A 23569-nucleotide genomic window follows, 5' to 3' on the forward strand; every position below is an offset into this window, starting at 1 on the left:
CTCCCTCGGCAACAAGAGGATGATATGTTCCGATACTAACTAGACGGAGACAACGTCGCGCGAGCTCGGCTAAAAATAGTCCGGAGTCGGACGTGCAGTCAGCGCCGGTCCATCACTTTTGTTAGATTCCGTTTCCCCCGTGTACCCGAGCCCCTACCATCCCCCCGCCGTTACCCCTCGCAAATGCCACATCAACAGCCGCAGCAGACGCGACGTCTGTTTGTGTTGCACCCCGCGAAGCCGGCTCGGATTCTCGGTTTCTAATGGGGTCCCCGCAGCCAAAGTTTTCCAGCGGAACCAGAGGTGTCGCTTGCTTGGTTGCCATTTAATTGCACGGCGCTGTGCCAAGGGGAATGGAATGGCTATTATTGCGACTGTTTTCAAAGCGAAGATGTGCCCCTCTTCAAGATAATACAATCTATGGAAAGTGCATTTAAAATTTCTCAAAATTCCACCGCTACATATATCCATATCCTGCTGACTGTACCACAGACACACATCCAACCACTCAACTCCAAGCCGAGTTCAATGCACTTAGGCAAAAGGCAACAAGTCTGCGCTGCAGGATTGGACACAATTGCAGTTCATTCAACCTATGGACAGGCAGGCAGGCGCAGTAGAGGTGACTCTGTGACTCTGACTGCCTGGATCTATGCGACGGAAGAGAACTAATTTTTCATGTTTTGAAATTGGATGACAATGAACAGGAGGAGGACGACAGCAAACTTCTGAGGAAGATAGAGACTGCAACGCATGCGCAACAGCAGCAGAGTTTGTTCACCTCAAGCTGCGCACTAGACACATGGCCATCGATGCTTGTACTAAGTAGTTATAGTTACGCACGGATTGTGTTACATGCCGCCTAAATGCTTCGCTGGAAAAGTGCTCAGCGCGACCCTTGGATTTTCGTTGATTTTTTTCGAGCAACTGCTTCAATTTTCTGATTACTTTTTCCCTGTATTTATCTTTGGCTGCTTTAATATCATTTCCACTTTCACCGCACGACGGGGGAGGGTGTACGTACGTGTCGTGTGAATGATTTGCGACACCTTTTTGATGACTTTTGATGCTGCTACGCCTGCGCACGGAATCCTCTTAATCTTGGGGGATAATTTAAAGAGTCTTCTGGCTGCGGGCAGGCTTTAAAATTGATCTGCTCCTGTCTTCGTGATAAATTATTGTGGGAAAATCACATAAATTTGGGAAAACGAAACCAAAACCGAGTCATTGAGAATGTATGAATGCTTGCCTCACTGATGAGGCATATACACAGATGCAGATAGTTTTTCCTATTGCTGATTTGGAACATTTATTGCTGACCATTTGGTTCCTTTCTTTGCCTACTGGGGTTTTACTTGCTTGCGACTCTTGTCTTACGAGCGAAAAGACGCATTCCAGCGAGAAACATATATAAGTCTGTGTACAGTAGAACATAATTTTGAACCCATAGTTGTATAATACACATTGAAAGCATTTTTTTGTGTTCTTTTGAACATATTTCTCGAACATTAATTCTAGTCGCTCCAGAATATAATTGGAACTAGTTTGAATATCAATAAACGAAGGTAGTCATGACCATCTGGACCATGTTAGTTACAAGCTCTGCTTATTTTAAACATATCCTCTAAAAGAGCATAACATTGTAAAATGTACAAGGTCAATTTAAAAACGTCTACATACCAACTACTTATTTCCATAGCGACACATCGATCGCCATCAGTTCATACTTTCGGGCGGACATGAGAATATGTCGAGCTAAATTTATGAAGCATCTTTTGGGGCTGGCTTCATATAGAAAGTAGGTACTTGTTTAAATAAACATGAAATTCAATTAACTCCTTTATAGTTCTAGTTCATAATTTTACCGCATAAGAATAATAAATATGTCTCGGGTCGCGATCAATGTCAATGCCATGGAAAGGATCCCAATGAATGGTTCTAATATTCCAATAAGCCATTCATACATGCAAACAAACATATGTTTAAATCTTTCTACAGAACAACAGAACTAAAATAAGGGACCAAACTGTTACTGGCAGGCATTCATCCTATAAGTAAGCCATACGAAAACACTTACTTGGTCGTTAGATCTCCTTTGGGTTGTGCAGCACTAACATTCAGAGTCTTCTTCAAGAAAGGCCGAGAGAGATTTAAATGTGCTTCTAGCAGTCACTAATGATTGTAGTCACTAACCCACTAGAAAGGGGAAACAAAAGATAATTTCGATTAGTTTTGACTGCTCTAAAGTCCTCGTGGTAGCTGCGAGTTTTTGGAAGGGCGCACAGTGCTACTTACGCAATGCAGGAATTGCATTAAAATTGACGCCATCAAAAGAAGTTAGGAAACTCCCAAATGGTCTGACTGAACAGCAAAGATTCCTTGTGATTCAATTGCACACCGGCATGATGGGGGGACTTGTCTAGTATAAGCGTAAAGACCTACATATGCAGGTCTCTACATCCAAGTAATCCATAATCGAGCTCGTGCGAGATTCGTTCATATCGTCAAGGCGTTCTAGACGGCGTGTTGTCTGTGGAAAGGACCAAAATTAAATTCTATATATAAATTTGCACACTAAACGGATATTTAGGATTTGTTCAGTACGACACGGCCAAATATTCAATATCCACTACTTGCCCAGGAAAACACACTTCTCGTACTTCTCCTTAAGGGTAAGCAGCCACATCTCAGGCTTCAACTCCTGATTAAGATGCGCCTTTTCAAGAACCCGCCTTCGAGAAAACCGACGATTTGCAAATTTTTGCCATGATCCAACATTTCAGCTGCCTGCAAAGCAAATGTTCGGTAAATGAAAGACAATTGCAAAATTTTGGATGCTAAATAACGGTAAAGTTTACTCATACACGTAAACTCATTCTGACGCAAAAATTCGATGCTTTGCCGGCTTTTTCCGCTGGCATTGCAGACTGTTTGTTCAATGTCAAAGGATAGGGCAGTTGTTTTCTTAAGTGGGAAATCAACACGGCAATACTTCAGAAGGCGGTTGTTTAAATAAACTTCCCTATTAGGAAAATTCGAACGTTTTTTTAACATTTTACATTTGTTTGCAACCTGTTGAGTGTGACCGCGGAATTATCGATAAAATATATCATCATGGACTCGTAAGTATACCAAAATATACCACTGCTCTTCAAAATATACCGTAAAGATACCGTGGTCTTACATCAGATTCCTCCATTTTGATGTTCTATTTGATATTACTAGCTATTTAGGATTCATAGCCCAAAAACTATAATTTTATTCAATTCATAAACCAATTTTGCTCAAGATTCGCTGGTTTTCATGACTACCTTTTATTCCATTGCTTACAAAATGAGGTTACAACTAAGAAGGTCAGTGAGAAAATGAATGCTACGTTATTTGACCGCTTGCCAGTGTGACCGCGAAATTATCGAACAAATATACCGCCAGAGCACAGTAAATATACAAAAGTACACCATTGCACCTTCAAAATCTAAATATACCGTAGTCTTAAATCAGATTCCTCGATTTTGATGTTCTATTTGATTTTACTAGATTGCAAAGACTTTCACCTCTAAAAAAATAATTTAACTTGATTGAGGAATCAATTTTGCTTAATATAAATACACCTTTTTAGTGTATTGTATACGATATGACCTTAAAATTTACAAATTTGTATTTAAACTTTTCATTTAAATCACCCGCTCTGGGAGCACGGTAGGTTTGTGTTCAGTATGTAAATGTATGTAACATGTAGAGACACATGTAGGTTCAGTGATATCATTAAAAATTAACAAAAAAGAGCGCGCTCAACATTTCTATATATTGTCTTTAGTCATAAACTAATATATTTAATTTTATATCTAGTTGTTCTCATTAGGAAAAGAGCTTTCAAACTCCCTTAACAAACCAAGGGAGCTTTCATGGTGCGAAACCTGTACCAAAAACAAGGTGTCGACAAAAGGTAAATACGTCACAAAAATTCCAGTGGCGCCAGGTAAATTACACGGCGATTATTCCCTACGTGATGGAAATTCTCCTGGGAAATTCTATCCTGTGTCTTAATGGTCAGGGGAATTCTCTCGCAAGCACCATTAGGGATCCTTTAAATAGGTGCGAAAGAGGTGGGAGCGTTCAAAAGTTCGTCCTTTTTTACCTGCTTGCCATATCTTGATATCACATGCCAAAGAGAGGATTAGGACAGCAACAAGAGGACTAGGTCAGCAAGTTCCTCTGTTTCTCTCCTAAATTTTCCGTCTCAATTTAAGCACAGAAATCCCACAGAAATATCCCAAAAATAACATACGTTCACACTTACATCAATCGTAAATCTTCACCCATTTCCTCGAATTTGATCTTTTGTTTAATATTACCAGCTGGTTAGGACTCTCTGCTTTAAAAATGTAATTTTACTCGAATCAACATTCAATTCTATACAAGAAAAATGATTTTGCATGACTTATCTTGATAGAATCAAAAATGGAAGATATGAAATTTAGCCTAAGAAACACAAAAAAGTATCGATATTTTCAGCAAAGGTGACCAACACAAACTCGCTGAAACGAATCTTCGCTCAAAATTTGAAATTTGGAAATAGCACAAGAACTTTTAATTTATGGGAAAATATTATAAAGTTTTGAAGAATATACAGTAGTGTCAAATAAATGCCAACATATTCACAATTTTATGACAATCGTGTTAATAACTTCATATAAAGATTCACATCGATCACAGCTTAAGTCACTACGATTGTGGCAGCTCTACCAGCTCAAAGGAGCTGCCAGACCGATGTTTGGTAATCAGAGTTTCCTATAGATGGCGCCAAAGAGAAACATTTAAATGTAGGCGGAAAGTTTAAAATAATTTCGTAAATTATTGTATATTTAAAGGAAATATTCAGTCTCACAAGTGATAGATACCCATGTAAAGCCATGGAAACCACATGGAAGAGCGAAACACCAAACTCTCTGCTGCCTGGGCTTACTAAAGAAACCTTAGCCCAGACTTGGGGCAGTTGCAATAAGAAATAACTCAACCCACATTTTTCGTACACAAATTAGTTGAATACTATTAAATCATGTTTTTAATGAATTAATAGTCGCAGTAAAAGTCGCTTGGACTGAAAGTCTGACAAGCCAATGATAGATAAGCTATGAATTCCACAGCATGTTAAACATTCAAAATTTATGAATAGTTATCAACCCGAGATGTGTAGACTTTAACGTCAGTTCGCCACTTCTTGAGAACGGATGTACGCACATGGAGCATGTAGACCCCGTTTGGTACGGGTATTTCCTTCAGTGTGGTCTCATCGATGGGGAAACCATTAAAAATGTAGTCTTGCTGCTGGTTTTTTCAAATTACAAGTTCCTCAAAGCCATGTGCATAATGTATTAAATATGTCTCACCTGCAACGGGCACGAATTATTGATATTTGTGACCTTGAGCAAGGGAGTGACGAGGAACCCCATGAATCCGGACTGCAAACGCTGGCGCATAAAGGCACAAAAGTCCATTGTCTCGTTGACAATTTGAAAGTGGCGATTCTTCAATACTTTGATGATGCCCAAACTTAGCTAAAGTTACACTCATTAGCCATGGTCCAACTGCGATGGGGCATACTCACGATGATGTCATCAATGGGTCCCTTGTTTGGAACCGTTATATGGATATAGAGGGCTGCCCTGCCGTTCTCCTTGCGCACCACTTTGCAGGTTTTAAACAGCGCAAATGTGGGATCCAGCGTGCGGCACTCCATTTTGTTGATTTTGAAGACCTTGGCCTCAAGGGGCAGCGCATCCTGCAGCAGCAGTATGGATAGTGCGAGACTGTACAGGATTAGCTGATCTTTCATGTTCCCCACACAAAATGAGACATTAAACTGATGGATTTGGGTTTGGGTAGAGGCAAGTTTTATGGATAATACATTAACCATGGTCTACAGTGTCGTTTGATTGGGCCTAATTGTTTTGTGTTATCTTCGATCCACGCTGGTTATTGAAAATAATTGAAAAACTAGTCGCCCCGCACACCATATACGTTGACCTGCATACGCCAGACCTTAAAAGCGCCCACAGACACCGTCAGCTTGTATTCCCCATTGGGCAGTGGCAGATCCCGCACGGCCTGCTCACTGAGCGTCATTTTCCTCAGATAGATATCATTTTCCTGCGAGCAAGAGGTATGGTTTGGTATGATTGATTATTCACATCAGTGTGCTGTCAGCAGCGGTTAGCCGAAACCTACTTGATAGGGACAGGTGTGATTGGCATTGGTGGCGCTCATCAGAGAGTCGTGGAAGATGTAGAAGAGTGGATACTGCTGCGGTCGCTTCATGTAGTAGCAAAAGTCCAGCGTGTGATTCACCATAAACAGCCGATAGACGTTCGACTTGCGGAAAATGCACAGATTGAACTCGATCTTGTCGATGGGCTTTTCCGTCTTCACCGCCAAGTGGAAGTTCATGCCGACTACATTGCGGCGCACCAGCTTCAGGTGGCACTCCTTGAACTCCACGAATTTCGGATCCAGACTCTTGCATTCCAAATTGGTGAACTTGAAGTAGGCGCCCAGGCAGCAGGGACACAAGAGAGTTAGAATCAGAATCAGCATCCACTTCATGTTGAGTCTCACTGGCGGTTGCTCACAATATGATCACATTGTTCGTGATCTCTGTGTAACTGTGTTCATTGTTTGGTAATTAAGCGGCCTGATGGGCCAGGCAATTAGTCTGGCTACAGCTCAGGCACTCCAATCGATTTTTTGCACCGATAATCTTCATTTTCGTTTTTATTTTTATTTTAAATTGAGTTCAGCACCGAAAATGATTGCCCCAAATGGTTTTTAATCGCCACCCAATCAATCACTTTGTGTTTATGAATATCTTAAATGATGAATGAGACTTTTTGTGGGTTGCAATATGAAAATTTTGCGTTACACATTGAACTGTGGCAATGATCCTTTGGGTCAGCAAATAATTCAATAAACAAATGTATATTTTGGTTCATTCTGAACGCATCTTGTGTAAAATCTGTGTGAAAAGGTGTATGCTATAGGGGATTGCGTTTAGAGTTGCAATATTCAAGAGTCTGTTGTGATATTCCATTCCACACTTGAGATGGGGAGCTGCTTGCAACGTGCAAAACTTCGCCTTTCATTTGCTCTTACGAATATTCAGAATCCAGAAGGGTATTTTCTCTTAGAGAATGCATTCTACGCCTACAATTCAATTGTGCTCTTGATTGGCAACTAAATTAACAGATTTATTTCAGTCTACCTCCAATTATAAATCAATTTCCAAACAAGATTCACACTAGATTGATTCACACTTTTGTCACCTCCATTCGTTACATAATTTTAAATTTTTTTTAGATTTCGTTATTCAATTTGTGATCAGAGTTTCATTCAATTAAAAGTTTCGCTTCTCTCTTTTATTCAATTTTCACAATTTTATTTGATTTGCTCACTCGCTGTCATAGCTTTCTTTTAATCTAATTATACTTATTTTATTTGCTTAAACTTTTCTCTATACATGTCCACAAATGGTTCGAAAAAAATGCTCCGTTAGAGCACAACAATAAATATCGAGACAGACAACAATTTCCTCGAAGCAAACGTCCAGCACACATGACATTTACGCACGCAGCAGGAGCTAAAAACTTTAGCCATAAACTGCACGTAGAAATACCACAACAAAACAACAAAATGTGCAAAATGTGAAAAATGAGAACAATGTGCATTGGGTGCTTGATGGGCGAAACAAAAGCTGCAAAGTTGCACACAGACACAGCTGACCCTTGCGTATCTCTGCCCCCCAACTGGCAATTGTTTGCATTGACTGTCTGCTGATTTGTTTTATTTTATTGTCTTATCGGGGGGATACATAAGAGTAGTTTCCAGCCACTAAGTGACCTTGTAAGCTGCCAGGTTAATCAGGAGAACTTTTTAATTATTCAAATTATAACTTTGGGCCACGACCCGTGGCTGTAGCTGGAGCGGGAGCTGTAGCCTCGTTAAAGTTCAAGTCGCGCCAAGTTTATTATTCATAACGGAAGCGGAAAGAACAAACAAGGGTCGAGTCGAGTCGAGCCTTACCTTGTCGTCGTTATTTCCCCCCCTTTAGCCGGAACCGCCTTAACGGTAGTTATTTATTTTAATAAAGCCACAAGCGACCATACAAAACTTTTGCCATTTTGCGGCATTACAAACTGCAGCTGCCTGCTTTATTATTAATCATTATTGCCTCGGGCCAGGCAATTTGTCGTAATGATTAACGAAAGGACAAACCTTACATTCTGCCTTACTGTCCTTCGCCTGCTCTTGGCTGATGCATTCGAAATTGGTTACCATTTTTGGGACAATTCCTACAGCCACTTGGAGCTGGGACAAGGATTTGCTGGCTGAACAATTTGTGTGTTGATTGTTTGGGCAATTGTTCTACTTGTTGGCTTCTAGGGGATTACATTACCAGCTACTGCACAGACTGAATAATGGCTGCAACTATTTTACATTCACTTCTCCTCGTAGGCCCACGCTGAGACACCGCCTAGTCTGTGTGTGCACTGCGGCGTATGCGTGATGTGCCATAAATTATGCTCCACACAATTGTCGGGGCTTGGCACAGACTTGGTCAGTTCGAGGACACATGGGCCGCACATGTCTGCCCATAAATAACTCGATATGTCTGTCAGAAAACAGTGGCAGAAGCAGTGCCAAAAAGGAAGGATGTCGGGGACCCAACTTCAACCGGAAACGGATATACAATTTTAGTAATTTTCGTGAGTGACCAAAGGCCCGTGTCCCAAATCGAAATCGAAGTCGAGCACCCATCCGGTTGGCGACGCCTGAAAAAAGGAAATTGACAAAAAAAGAGGAGAAAGAAAAAAGTGGAAAATACCGGCAAAGGCATTCAACATTGTAGAGGCATGTCCAAGGCAGTGAGTGGATCAACCGAGGCCCACAGTTTTGGCACAGTTTGGCCTTTTCTCTCTCTCCTTTTGCCTCTTGCTTTCTGTGTTTGTTTTTATTGGCGTGAAAAATGTAATAATGGTTCGTTCTTCTCTGTTCTCCCCTTTCTTGGGCAATTTTCTGTGGGTGCCAGATCCGCCTGCCAACAACATTTCTGCGCTTCTTTATGAGTATTACGAGTATGTGGCATGAACTATGTGCTATGTGCTTTTGCCTTTCTTTCATGTCTGAAAGCCTGGAGGTCCTCTGCTGAGCTTCTGAGCCACTGCGCGAGCGAGAGTTGATGAAGTTATACACCACACAACACTCTATCCCAGGGCTACACTATTTTGGGTAGGTTTTTGCCTCCACGAAATGATTCCAGCAAAAGGTTTACCAAAGTGTTGCACACTTTTGGGGTACTAGATTTATGGCCAAGTTTTTCTTTTTGCTTTATGTGAAAGTTTCCACAGATGAAAGTGTTTTTTTCAGAGCATTTACCAAGCGTTTAGTTTCCTTTTTTTCCTTTGAGCTCCATTGTCATTGTCCAGCTACACATGCTCGTCCCCCGCCTGATTTTTCCGATTTTCATGAGTGTGTGCTGGCTGCTGGTCGTGTGAAAATGTGCCTAAGGTCAGGGCCAAGTGTCTGGCCAGAAGCTGTACAAGCAATTTCGTTTATTCGAGCAAGCGCCAGGGCCAGTAGGCTTGTCCGAATGGAACTGCTGCTGCTGCTGATACTGCTCCTGTCCATTTAGTTTTGGCGTTAGTTCCGGCTGCTGTTCCTTCTGCTGCTGTTCATGTGGCTGCTCCCATTAATCTCTTTTCCATTGGATAGTTCCATATTGCTGTTGGCACAACATTTTCCTTGGACAAGGTTTTACGTTTATGTATACCCTTTGGGAGTGTATTTTGATTTTTACAGAAGGTTTGGGATGCAAGTTAGGATTTGTTTTTGAGCCTTAAAGGTATATTTTACATATATTCCAACTGGACATTCTCTAGAAAATGTATTAGAATTGCAACAGCAACGATGTATTTTTAAGGGAAAGCCATCTTAGGCAGCTATCTACAAGGGTATTCCTTTCCTGCTACTCAAATCTGTAGCTTTTTGGCAACTGTTTTCAATATTCATTTCGGGGTTTTTGTGTGATTTTATTTCCGCTCTTTTCAATTATTTTCCAGCTCTGAGGGCAAGTCACTAAACCATGTTTATTTTTATATTTTTCTGGCAACTCTGTGTTTTTGTTTAGTTTTTTTTTTTGCTGAAAGTTTGGCTCGTATTTGAATTTTCAGTTTTTTTTGGGGGCGAATATCAAAATTTATTGAAGTTGAGTCGAGTTCTGACGGCGAGGCTGTGGGTGTGTGGCAGGAGGGGTAAAGGAAAACGCGTCTGCGGCTGAGTGCAGTTTTTGATTTGGCGAATATGTTTCGAGGGCCCAGAGCCGTCTCTTTACCCTCCCTCCCAGCGGACACTGACAGTTGTCTCTGTGTCTAGTTGCTGATTGAATTGCCATGTTCCGGTTAAGGACACTCTCTGTGACAGATGAATATTGATAAAACTGAATCCAAAGCTAACGTGTCGTATCGGTCATTCTCGATTGGTAGGTTTTGCTTTTTCCCCATTTTTCTATCACTTCATTTTCCACACATGCACTTTTCTATTTTTTTGGCTATCCTTTCATGTTTCGAGGGCTTCCTCGGTCCTTGTTAACTTTATTAATTTGTTTTTCCTCCTTTGTTGCTTTGTATGCCACTTAAACGTGCTGCTGCCACACACACACACAGCCGTATGTATATTCCTCTATAAGTACCCCAAAAACATGTCCAATTTTCCGGTCCTTGCGTTGTCCTGGCGCTGTATTTTTGTTGTTTCGTTGCCGGTTGCCTAGCCTCAAATGCGTAAACAATTATTCCCTGCCATATTTTTCTACTTTTTTCTTCCTTTTTGCATGTGTGGAGAGACCTTGAGCTTTTACTACTGGGTTTATTTTTATTGTGCAGGGTCCTTGTGCCTGTCCAGGCATGTTAATTGAGGCACTTTTGATGGTGATTAGATTCATAGAGCCATAAACTATGAGTACTATGAATGTATGCCCAATAAAATGCCATAAACATTAATTTTCCATGGATATAACAAACTTATGCTGTTCCCTTCCCGTTTTGCTTGATTTTTGAAGTAGTCTTCGAGTGTGCCCCCCACAGAAATATGAAAGCGAGACTCTTGAACATCTTTCATTGACAACAAGTGTCTTGACATGTTAGCCAAACGGGGGGCGGGTAAAGAGGAGTGGCATACATATGGGTGTTACAGCAAGTGTTGCCACTACTCCATCCACCGTCATATATATGTATATTTGAAAAGCATATGAAACACTTGACAACGGGGCAAACAAACATGACACACAGAGAGAAGCAGTCACTGTCAGGCAGAGAGTGGCAGTCAGGGATAATATGACACGGGATATCAGACAAGTATTGAGGCTGAAATAGATTAGTTGTGGGGCAGCAGTTGGCTTAGATGTGGGGCTGAAATAGCTTAGCTGTGAGGCAGCACTTGGAAACCAGTGAAATTGACGCCTGGCAACATTAGAAATTGACTCTCAATATACCAGAATTGAATTGAATATCTCATCTTTGCTTGGAGTTGTCTGTGGCCAACAATTGACTCGTTGTGGCTGCCATTGACATAAGTTCATCCTGGAGTGTGGCTTCAAGTTCATTAAAGTGAGCAAACATCTTGAAGGAAATGTTTGCAATGCTTAACTAGCCATAGAAGTGAACAACAGACAAGACCATTCTGTCTTAGAAGAGAGCAACATCTTTCTGAATCTTTCTACCACATAAGAGAGCAAAAGGGAATCTTTCTACCACATAAGAGAGCAAAAATAAATCTTAATACCCCACACAAAAAAGTGCTACCATGGGCTCAACCGGGATTTGAACCCGGGGCCTCTCGCACCCAAAGCGAGAATCATACCCCTAGACCATTGAGCCGCTCAAGATACCAATCTCCAATAAAGAAAAAAAGAAAACTTCAGCATTTTTATAGCTGCAACGACAAGCCTCACTCATGCATAATTAAGTAACATTTTTAATGAGTTACCCGAGCATCTGCCAACCGGTTTTGGTCGTCTCGCTTGTGGTCTTGTTGCAGCTGAAATAAATCAAATGAAATGATTAAAATATGAACGATTTTGCAAGTTTCTGCAGCGCATTAATAGCAAGTTCTTTGGAAGTTATCTTTGGATTATTTCAACCAATCTAACACCCTCAGACAGGATCCCTGATAGCCCCAAGGAGACTTACAAATTCGAGTGCAAAATACTTGTCGTTAAAACTAATTAAAACAAGTTAATTGCCTTTTGCGGAGCAGCAGGAGCGCGCAGGATGCGAGCATTTTGAAGTGCCACCAGCACACGTACAGTCCTGGCCCTCCAATTAGAGAACTAAAATAATAAAAAAAGAAAAACCCACGGCAAGGCCACGCCGTGTTACCCAGAGGCAGGGAGTCAGGAGTCCGGAAAATCTAGGACCAAGCCACGTGACGAGCAGCACAAAGCAGCTGAAAACACCAGAAAGAATGCGGTCCCGCCGCTCTCAAAAAGAGAAGTCAATGAAAAGCCAAATGGCCATAAGAAATGGCCGCCAAAGGAACTCCAAACTGGCAAACAGAAGGACACATTCGGGCTTAATGTGCGTTAAAAGGCAACCCTCCAGGACACGCGGCGAATGACTTTAAAGGAAATGCTTAAACCAAAGTTTTTGGTCAACTTGTGGGGGGGACTGGGGCGTGTGGAGTGGAGCCCTAAAAGCTATTGTTGGGAAATTAAATTCCAACTATGTGGGGGCGGGAGAGTAGGAGGAGACTCTGCAGGACACGGACACGAACTCACAACGGTGGTCCAGGTGAAGCAATGGAGAGCAAGTAGCTTTTGTTATTTTTACACTTCATTGCCATGGAATTTACTTTTGTTCGGCCCTTTGTTTCCGACTTGGCCGGGGACGCAGGCAAGCGTGAAGATAAAACTTGTGTCGACTTATTTCTCGTCCCCTGCCTTATTCCCCATTCGTTTCTTGGCTTTTCTCTATGTGTGTGGGTGCAGTATATACATATATAAAGATATATATGACTGTCATAATGTTGAGGCTTTTTGGACACACAAAAACACAAACGAAAAGCTGTCACTGAACTGGAAAACCATCACCGTTTCGTTTCAGTTTTTGATGGCCCACAAAGGGCAAATTTCTTCATAATTCCAGCTGTAAGCAAATGTTCAATGATAGGAGCCAGGCATGGGGGCGTGACAATGTCTCGATAAGGTTATCCGGCAGCGTGTCGTGTCTCGTCTCGTTCCGTTTCGTTTCGTCCAACCAACTTTTTATCTTTATTGAATTTGCACCTTGGCAGCAGACATATTTCCATACTGTTATTACTGCTGCTTATCCTGTTGATGCTCCTCCTGCTGATGCTCCTGCTGATGCTGATGTTTCTTGTTGTTAAATATTTTGACATTTGCCGCCCTTCCTGCTAAAAAATGCTGACAACGTTTTCTCGCTTTATTATATTTATTTTGACAGCCTCCTGTATAAGGTTATTATCCTCTGCATCCTCTCCATCCCTCCAGGATGTGTTTCTGTGCCTGCAATTTATGAACTTTGAGTGTTTTTCTGTTTAAACTTTTTACTTTATGGGCATTTTGCTGAGCGAGCCTATCCCCAGTTGGAGGCTGATTAGTTAAAAGAGATTTATGCATGAGCCTCCTGTGTCCTTAAGCACACAAACACCACATACACCACACATACACAAATTAATGTTTGAAGTTTATTTTTATAACGCATCGTCTGTTGCACGTGGCACAACGGCTTTAAGCTGCCGCTTGAAGCTTTAAGCCGCCTCCAATCGGCGCAAAATCAATTGACAAGTATTCTCTTTCCCCCCTGCCACACCATTCCCCTTCCTACAGTAAGCTGGTCATATAGTTTTTCCTGCTGCTGTTGCTGTTGCTCTTGATGCTTTGGGAGCTGGGGCTGACTACGTGACGTATGCGTGATGGGGACAAATGTTGCCGACGCTGATTTTTAACACATGTTCCGCTCAGATATTGTATGTGTGTGTGTGTGTGTGTCCTGTGTGTGCGTGTGTGTGTGTATCGTATTGCAGACAGCAATTTAATTTGAAATTTAATGCCGAGGCATCGCGTTGCGTCGCGTGACCCGCATACACATTCCAGCATTACCAGCACAATTTCCTACGACCAAAAAGTTTTTGCATGCTAATTAGGAACTAAGCAACAAGAACAACAACAGCAGCAATCATTTAAGGCGTAAAATTTGTCAGCTTTAAGTGCATTAGACTGCCAACAGAGGCAGGCAGGCAGGCGTCAGGCTGTCACAAATAGTTGAGGAAAATTCCAGCCAAAAATTGTCAAAAACCCGAAGAGAATATCTGGGAAAGCCAACGTGCTTGGCAAGCCAAGTGGGGTTTTCTTGTATGCCAAATAAACAGCGGAAAATGTTAAATTAAAAGGAAAGGAAAATCATTCGAGAGCGAATGATCAAGCAGCAGGCAGCGCTCTCTTGATGAATAGCTGAAGGATGGAGGTCAGGCGTCGTGCGTGGCCGATGACTGCAGAGAGAGATGAACCATCAGCAGCCGGCAGACAATCAATCAAAAGGGTCCAAGGACCAGCGGTGGCTTGTCATCAATCTTGTAGCCAAGTGCGTTTGCGTAATGTTAGCTCAAATGAGATGCGTAGAGCACGTAATTAATCAGCTGCGGCCAGGCCAATACTACACCCAATACTAACCCTTCATATGCTTTGAATGCCAGCTAATAGGAAACAAATCTGTGACAGAACATGCCGGAAAATGCTGTGTGCATTATTAAATGTGCCCGAGGAAAATGTAGCAGGGAAATGCGGTTAGTTCTGCATGAGAGAGAAAAAGCCAAAGGAGGAAGCGGAAGGAGCTGAGCGAATGGCAGACAGGCGCCGTCATGTATGCCATACAAAAGTCAACTGGACCCCAGACAACAATGGCACACACGCATACACACACAGGAAGTGCAGCAGTTGGTAATAGGAAAACAGACACAGAGAGACAGAGTCACGAGGATGCAGCAGGAAGCAAAAGGAGGGGAGGAACAGGCAGTTGGGTAATTTCTGTTATATGCACGCTGACCCGCAATGGAGACACACAGGGGTCGAGGGGGGGGGCAGACAAAAACCCGCAAAAAGCGAATGTGGAAGAGCAGCTGCCAGCACAGTACAGAATAGTCCTGGTGCTGGCACAACAATGTTTTAGCCCCTTAGAACAACTAAAGGGAACTGGCGGGGAGAAATCCTGCATCGTGTCACTAAAAATATGCAAAAGTTTTACCAGCTGCAACTGGGGGGGAAATGTACCCCTGGAATCAGTCAGTGCCCTTGGCCCCATATCATGGCAGGAGTCTATTATGGGTGAAATTTAATTTACTGCCTGCAGAGACACAAGAACAGTGAGCAGATACGCCTGGGAAGGATGTCGTTGCGCACGATTTAATAGTTTCCTTGGTCAACTCTTAGTTTTCCCAGTGTGTGCGTGTGGCAGCCGTTGAGAGAGAGATTTCCAGCCAAATGACAGACGGAAATTGATTTAAGTGCATGTCGCAGCATATTGGCCAGGCCAACACTGCAGCTTGGACAGGCAGCAGGACTCCTGCTCGGACGCTTTACTCCTGACTGGACACTGGACTCTGGACACTGGACTCTTCGACTGGTCTCTAAATCATTTAACAAGCTTCCAATGCTCGTTTGTTGCTTATAACATTTTCCTCGTAAAATTGTTTATTGGTCTGCAGTGAGAGAGAGGTACAGACCCCTCTTGCACCCTCTGCTATAACTTCATTTCAGCAAGAGAAAGACCTGGGGAGAGAGGAGGAGCAGCTGCTATTTCCGCTACGGCACTGCACTCTAATCACATTTGGTGAAGCCGCCCCTCTGCAGTCCCCGCCCTTCTGCCACGAACTTGTAATTGGTTTACGCCGCTCTGCAGTGTCGTAGCTTTTAATGAAGTTTTCAGCGAGGGGAGATGTCCGACAAATAGGAGAGGAAACAGAAGAGGGAGTGTGTGTGCCAGAAGGGGAGAGCGAGTGGGTGAGAACAAAATAAAGTGTGTGTCGATGCAGGCAAACGATCGACAAATTGGTGGAGTGGCAGCTAATGGCACAGAAGCAACACACACAGAGAGGAGTGGAGAAGATGGAGGTGGAGACGCGGCATGTGGGTCAAGTTTGTCAATGAGGCATGCCGCATCCGAATTACAGCAATGCCATTCAAAAATTTCGACAAGAATAGAGCATTACGAACGTGCAAAAGAGTTGAGGAAAATAGTTAGAAAGAGTCGAACCGACTATTGCATGCTCTTGCGAAAATGTAGCACAAAATGTAAACTCACTTGGGAACTTCTGCCTGCCAACCATTTATGGTTTTTCCATTGCTAGCTTCGATTATGCAGAGTAAAGTTCAGCGATGATTAATTGATTTTGTGGCACAACTTTGCCTGCAACTATCTCTTCCCCACCATCAAACAAAAAGCTACAACTATAATTTACTTAGGATCTTCTGACTGCCCAACTGTATTCCCCTTCCAATAGTGTCCACTTTGGTTATCAATTTGGGTTACTTGGCTAAGTACAAACAGCCATAAACATTTGCCCCAAATGCGTTGACTATTAGTCCAAAGATTTAGCACTCGCTGGAGGCCCCTTCGCTCAGCCCTTCTGCCCTTCTGCCCTTGACACGCCCTGCCACGGTTCAAGGCTTTCGCCATGCAGAGTGTGTGGCATGTGGCAAGCCCAGTCAGGCAGTTACAACACCCATAACACACGCATTCCCTTTCTCTCATTCCCCGTTTGGCGTTTCCGTTGCTATTCCCGTTCTAGTTTTTGTTTCGTTTCTTTTATTATTTTTTTTGGGCGGCTGCCGCTGAACTTTTGCGACATGGGCACTGGCGAATGATTTAAAACTTTTCTTGTTAGTTTCGTCTTTAACAAGTTTGTGCGGAGCCCAAAACTGGAGCGGGAGAGCCAGTGCTCCGCTGAGAGAAAGTAGCAGCTAGGAAGCTAGGAAGGCAGGGGAGGAAGAGCCACCCATGGGTACTATTTGCAGGCGGCAAAGTTGTAGGCAACAAATTAATTTAATGTCAGACACAAGACACAAAACTTGCTGTTGGGCTGTGGCTTGCATTCAGCGGGACTACGCTTTAGCTTTATCCTGTTATTCCTCTGTGTGTTAGGGCCTTTGGATGAAGTGCCGTTGACATAAATTCATTTGGGGGCCAACGCTAGAGCGGAAGCCAGCTTTTATGGATGCTAAAATGTAAGTATTGTCTGGCAACTAGTGGGTGAGCACAGGCCATGAGTTGAGGCAGTGGCAGGTGGCACAATAACAAGAAGAATCAGAAGTACATCGAGAATAAGGCAATATAATGTTTATTTGAGCCATGCTAATGACAGACAGTAAGGCTATAAAATGAGTTAAACGAGCAAACAAGGATGGAGGGATGTTTAATCTGTAACTAAAGTAAAATTCGGCTGATTAACCCCGTAGAAAGAAGAGATGCAGTTATAATATTTACACTTCTGATTTAAACATTTTTACATACCACATTTGGTGAGGGTCGGAATATAAACTTTATTTAATATTTAAAAAAAAAAGTATTTCATATTAAGATTGCACTTATTTGATTAACATTTAGTTTATGTGGGATTTGTTGGGAAGCCACAGAGAGAGCAGCAGAATGTGTACTGTTAACAGCGACAATAACAGTGGCAACAACAGAGACAATAACAGAACAAATAACAGCAAGGGAGAGACTTGAAGCGGCCGTCTGTCAAAGAGAGCAGAGAATCAAGCCTCAATGATCAATGCCAAAGTCTCTATCAAGTAACTGTAAAAAAACGAGCCCAAACATCTGCACAAATATATTCAATTAACAGTTGTGCTCTAACCATTGTAGTCAGAGCAAATATTCAATAATACTACACACAAGGACAAAATTTAGTGTACATCCACGGAAACCCTGGGCTACGTTTATTTTGTTAATTTCCAAGTGTTTTATATTTAGTTTAATATATGTACATATGTATGGTATGTCTAGCATTATAAATGCTTCAGGTTCCAGCAACATTTATGCCCAATAGTTTGCCCTTCAATTCAAGTACAAATTAATTAATTTGCAACATAATTTCCTTCCCCCACCAAGAGCTTAGATATTAAATGTGCAACCCAGTACGAGACCCATGGATATCGGATTAAATCCTAATTCCCTTACAGCGCTCCAAATGTCGCGTGAGACTTAGCAGCGCTTACGAGAATGTACCTCTTGGCCAGGAGCCCAGCTGCCTCGCTCTCTCGCTCTTGCTTGTTTCCTTTGGCCACGGACCATTTGGCCAGCTGAAATATGTACTCGAATTCCGCACCGGACTAAAGCAGACCGCACTTACAATGCCATTTGCCGGCATTACATTCATTGGTAGGGCGGAGGGACCTTTGAACACGGACTCCACCTTCTATACCGTCTGGTATAATTGCACTTGTCAGCATTTGTTTTACACTGACCCCAAAGAGATACATTTAATAGATGCTGCACACACACTCGTGTATTTCTGCTTGTTTTATAGCTGAAAATGGCAAAAACATAAATTGCCATTGTGCGCAATAAATGTGCAAAATAAAACAAACTAAAAGTTTTTACATTTACCATGCAGCAGGAAGAGAGAGACAGAGAAAGTAAAGTAAAATGTACATCCATGTTGCACGAGTGAGAGTCAAGTAAATGGTTCTGCTGCGGATTCCCTTTCATTTCCTGATGTGGCAAAATTTATTGCATGCCATTTGAGCGTTTTTGTTGAATTATTGTAAACGTAAATTGAAAATGGCCAAGCGGCCAAAACAGAGGAAAATAAATACATATATCCGAGAATGTTTGTACCAACTGCATCTTGTGCCTTATTTTTCTTATTTAGTTTTTTTGGGCAGCCTGTTCATTGCAGCATGAAACAAAGGCCAAGCAATTCCATTACAAGGCCAGATGCACACGAGTCCCCACAAAGAAAAGGGGAGAGGCTGCGAAAGGAAAAGAGTTGAGGGAGACTAAGGTCTGGGAAAGGCTTAGACCTGGCAGAATCCCTCTAGCTGATTTTGTTGTATAGCTTTAAGGTCTACTCATACTTGAAGCACATAAATTTATTCCCCCTTGTCTAGACATTTGCATTTTTATTCAAATCAAAACCAAATTTCGCCACACACACAAAAGCCAACAAAAATCAATTTAGTCGCACAGAAAAAGGGTCTGAAAGTGAAACAAATTGGGGTAGAAAGCGTTGAGCATGGCAGCAGAGCTTGAACCAATCTACTCCAAAGGATTAATGGGAATTTTAAATATATTCAGCGGCGAGAGAGAGACACTCGAAAACTTGCAAATAAAATGTAAATATTTCATAGATAAATATATAAAAAGCGACACGAACGAACCCTTTCAGGCATGCGGTTAAGGCCTTTGTTTAACCTTTTTTTCTGTTCTTTTTTTGCGGGAGGTTAAACTTATTCTCCTTTGGCTGGGGTTTCCTAACCTGATTTTGACAGCCTTAATGGGCTTACATAATGTTGTCTGTCTGCTCATCGAATTAGTTTCTGGAGTGGTAATTCCGGGATTAAAATTCCGCACAGCTTAGCAGATCATTAAAATCGTTGGCAGCCTGGTGCTAAGCGACTTCTGATCCGAGTCAAAAATCGCACAAGATTACGTGATCTGAAACAATGCGAAAAGAAAACCAAAAACCAAAAGCCTAAAATGTCAAAGTGGTGCTGCTGGGGCTGCCTCAATTTTGTGTCAACGACCGTAGTTCAGGTAATTTCCGTAGAAACTTTGGCAGCCATTTTGTCGCTGACATTTTATTTATGTGCGCTCATAACTCAACTGTAAATGCCGCTCACACACACAGGCCACACACGGATACATTAGCTAGGACGCGGCGAGACATGGCAGGAGCCAAGTGCTCATAGTTTCCGTTTCCGCTTCCGTCGCAGAGTTGCCTGCTCGCAAAATTAACAACAATGGCGGTGCTAAAGATGCCGCCTCATCCTCTATGCAGCTGTGTGGGTGTGGGTGTGTGTGTGCGTGTGGCTTTTGTGGCTCTAAGTAGCAAAATGTGGCAGCTTCCCCTTGCCTACCCGTCTGCTGCTGCTGCCATGGCCACGGCACACATTTAGTTGCTGATTTTCTTACACTTTTTAGCGCTGCCATCATTTTATGGCGAGGCTTCCTTCTGTACGTGTAATGCATTCGCACCCCACCTCCCCACCCCCCGTACACACACTCATGACTCTGAATGAGAATGCGAATGGTGAATGCTAGTGTGAACGGGGAATATGAGTGTACGTGTGGAGGAGGGGGGTAAAGTGTAAAGGGTAGCTTGGATGACAGAGGATTTATGTAGTCCTTTGGCCCGACACCGGGCCAATTGAAATGTCACGTAGGGCCGTGAATGGGAGCGTAATGAAGCGGTTAATGTCGCAAGCAGGAAGACGCTCTCAAGGGAATATTAGAATGAAAGAGTTATGCCATCAAGTGAATGAAAATTTATCAATATGAATGCGAAAGATTAAGATATTGAAGGACATGTTAACAAGGTGAGAATTAGGGGGAGTTCAGAGCAGTAAAAAGAAGTCAAAAAATAAAGAATTGTATATAAATACATACACATAATGTAAGCCTGTAGCTGTATATGTTTTATACTTATATTTAATGCACGAAACAAGACCTTAATAAAATCTATTTCCTGTATTGTTTTTCCCCCTTGACAATCCGCTGATCAAACCTCAACTAAACTGTCAACTAAATTGAATTTTTAACCCCCCATTTCCGTAAATACGCTGCAATTTATTGTTATTTGGCTAATTAACATTTGATAAGTCAGCCAGGCAGCGGATGAACATAATTTGAATTAAAATTTATTTTCGCTAGGCCGCGGTCAAGTCTTTTGATGTCATTGTTTGACCATTTCTCGCCTAGCAAACAATATATTCATCATTGTCATACCTAAATAAATGCATACACTAACAGAAAATACACGCATAGAATAAATCAACACATTAATATTTAAATAATTCGTGATTTTAAATACAATTTTTCATTTAAATTCAAAAGTATTTGAAAGTTTTCTTAAATGTCGCTTTGAATAGATGTATAAAAATCAATCAAATCAAATCAAATACTTGTAGTATTTTACATTTCTAAGAAATATATTAAATCGGAATTCAAAATTATTTATGTTAAATATGAACTTTTTTTATAAACAAAAAACAAATTCAAAATGTGAGTAAAACATATTTTTCTTTAAGTTTCTCTTTTCACTTTACTTATCCCTAAATGTAAAAATATATTTCAGTGTTTTTCTTTCTCTGTGTGCATATTCTACCCTCGTATATTTGCTCTGTCCATTTAGTTCGATTTTTTCCGAAGCCATTTGCACTGCTCATGTGCATGGAAAGCATTTTGAAATGTCAATCGAATAAATATTTTATTCGTGATGATGATGATGATGATGATGCGGCAACACAACAATTGTCAATTTATATGCGAGAGCATAAATGGCTGTTCGTTATGGGATAATGTCAGCTGGCATTTTGTTTAATTCGCACGAATGGCTGCGATATATGTGTTTGAAAGTTGCTCCCCCCATTTGGCCATTAAATATTTTAAAGTTTTTACTTTTATCTGCTGCAAGTAGTGCCTCTGAAATAGAACAGAACCGCAGCAGAGCGGAGCCCAAAACTTGTCCAGCAAGTTGACAGCAGCAGCAGCAATTTGCGTGTTCACTTTCAGTGCTCCTTCCTCTTGGTGGACCCACGACTTGGTCTGGTCCCGCCTTGTGGCAATGAACTTTTGCGGGATGATGCAGCCAAGAATTTGTAGCTTACTTTATCTGCACGAGTATCTGTATCTGTGTATCTATCAGTTGCCTGCCCAGAGCTGTCAAACTTGTTTTGCCATCCCAACGAAACCGAAATGAAGCTTGTTTTCTGTTCTGCTTCGCTTTGCTGTTGCTGTTGCTGGGGTAAATGTTGCATGCCACATGTAGAAACCAATTGGCAGCAGGCAATCGACACAATCAACTTTTGTTGACCTTAACGTATATGAAACGATAATGTTACGCTGTAAGACAAATATAAAGACTAACTCCTGATATCGAATGCATATAAATGAGAGAAAATAGAGCCTCGAAGGATAGTGATACTCTGCCGCATTCAGCGCGTGGAACTATTTGCTAGAAGGTGGCAAAATACTTTAATATCAAGTTATGGCTCTCAGCTTTATTTGTGTCGTGTACACATGTAGATATGTACCTAGGCGTCTGTGTGTGTGCGTGTGGGAAAGACTCTTGTAACATGGAAAACAATCAAATGGCAGGGCAAATGCTGGCAAAAAGAGCACACAGAACCAGCACACTTAGAGCACACAGAAACCAGAACCCAGAAACGAGATAGGGAGACGAAAGATTGCCTTAGGTTTCCCATTCATGCACTCATTCAGTCATTCATTCATTCATTCGCTCACTCATTCAGTTGCCATGGCGTTTGTCTCTTCTCTCTGGATATATTTTTTTTTTTTGCCTGTTTTTTGCATGTGTGCCACGGCGTGTATACGTAATGTGTGCGTTCAGCCTCTATGGCGGCTTTTGTTCAACATGACAAAGACATGACAGCGACAGCAGCAGCACCAGCAAGAAACAGCAATAAGAAAAGTAGAGAAAAAACTGCGTTCTCGTAATGCTTTTAATGCTTTCAAAATTCTTGTTGGATTGATTTATGACAAGGAGTAAAGGACCAATGTAGGAGCCAGAGCAAGGATCCAGAGCTAGGAGCCGTTTCAGAACTAAGACCAAGTAAGTAACAAATCAATAGCCCAGCTTTAAAGGTCACAGAAACTGAATGGAAAACGAGAGCGAGAGCGGATTATGGCCTTACTCACAGCCAAGTTATGAAGAAAGATCATTTTGTGGCCTTAAATTTATTGCAGCTGCTTGATTAATGTGGCAGCTCGTTCGGCTCGCAGTCCCAGCTCCACCCCCATTCATTTATTAGACAGGAGAATGACAACCCGAAGCACTCCATTGTCACTAAAGCATTCATCAATTTCACTTACTTTCGCATTCTAATGGCAAAATGTAAGCCAGCGACTGCAGGAAGACACTGACAACATCCTGAGAAGGAAGGGGGAACGGATTTAATATGGAAACAGGGGAAGGGATACACGTCAATAGCCTTGGGGTAAGGTAAACATTTTCCACCTCTTTGTTTGCCTGCCATTGAAAGTTCTCTCTCTCTCTCTCCCTGTGCTGAGCTGTCAGTTACATTCATTTTCGTAGCTGATTTGCATATAGAAAACTTGTTAATAATGGCAACTGAGTTGGAACCCACTCCCCCATGCCACTATCCCCTGCTTCTAACCCAAAAAGCAACAACTTTGCCATTTTGCTGGCTTAAGGAAAAGTTTTGTGATTGAGTTTTTGACAGTTTCTCTGAGGGATTGCCAGAGATGGAAGAGAGGTGTCTGCCATAAGCTTGTTTTGATTTTCCGTTTATTGTTTTTGCTCA

The 23569-nt window shown here is 41.9% G+C and overlaps 2 protein-coding genes and 1 non-coding gene across 3 annotated transcripts; all 3 read right to left on the reverse strand.

Annotated features, from left to right (window-relative positions):
- Positions 1 to 5166: 5166 nt before the first annotated feature.
- Positions 5167 to 5836, reverse strand: LOC117580136. Its single transcript, XM_034266434.1, has 3 exons — positions 5609 to 5836; positions 5391 to 5558; positions 5167 to 5325 (listed from the first exon to the last, which is right to left on the reverse strand). The coding sequence occupies exons 1-3, from the start codon at positions 5834 to 5836 to the stop codon at positions 5167 to 5169; spliced, it is 555 nt and encodes a 184-aa protein (XP_034122325.1).
- A 125-nt stretch (positions 5837 to 5961) lies between these two features.
- LOC117580515 lies at positions 5962 to 6603 on the reverse strand. Its single transcript, XM_034267108.1, has 2 exons — positions 6229 to 6603; positions 5962 to 6150 (listed from the first exon to the last, which is right to left on the reverse strand). Exons 1-2 carry the CDS (start codon positions 6601 to 6603, stop codon positions 5998 to 6000), a joined length of 528 nt encoding a protein of 175 aa, XP_034122999.1. The 3' UTR covers positions 5962 to 5997.
- A 5249-nt stretch (positions 6604 to 11852) lies between these two features.
- Positions 11853 to 11924, reverse strand: Trnap-ugg. The gene has a single exon. It is a non-coding gene; the product is annotated as a tRNA-Pro (tRNA).
- Positions 11925 to 23569: the final 11645 nt, after the last annotated feature.

The sequence above is a fragment of the Drosophila guanche genome, unplaced genomic scaffold (genome assembly GCF_900245975.1).
Source record: "Drosophila guanche unplaced genomic scaffold, DGUA_6, whole genome shotgun sequence".
NCBI classification, from domain to species: Eukaryota; Metazoa; Arthropoda; class Insecta; order Diptera; family Drosophilidae; genus Drosophila; species Drosophila guanche.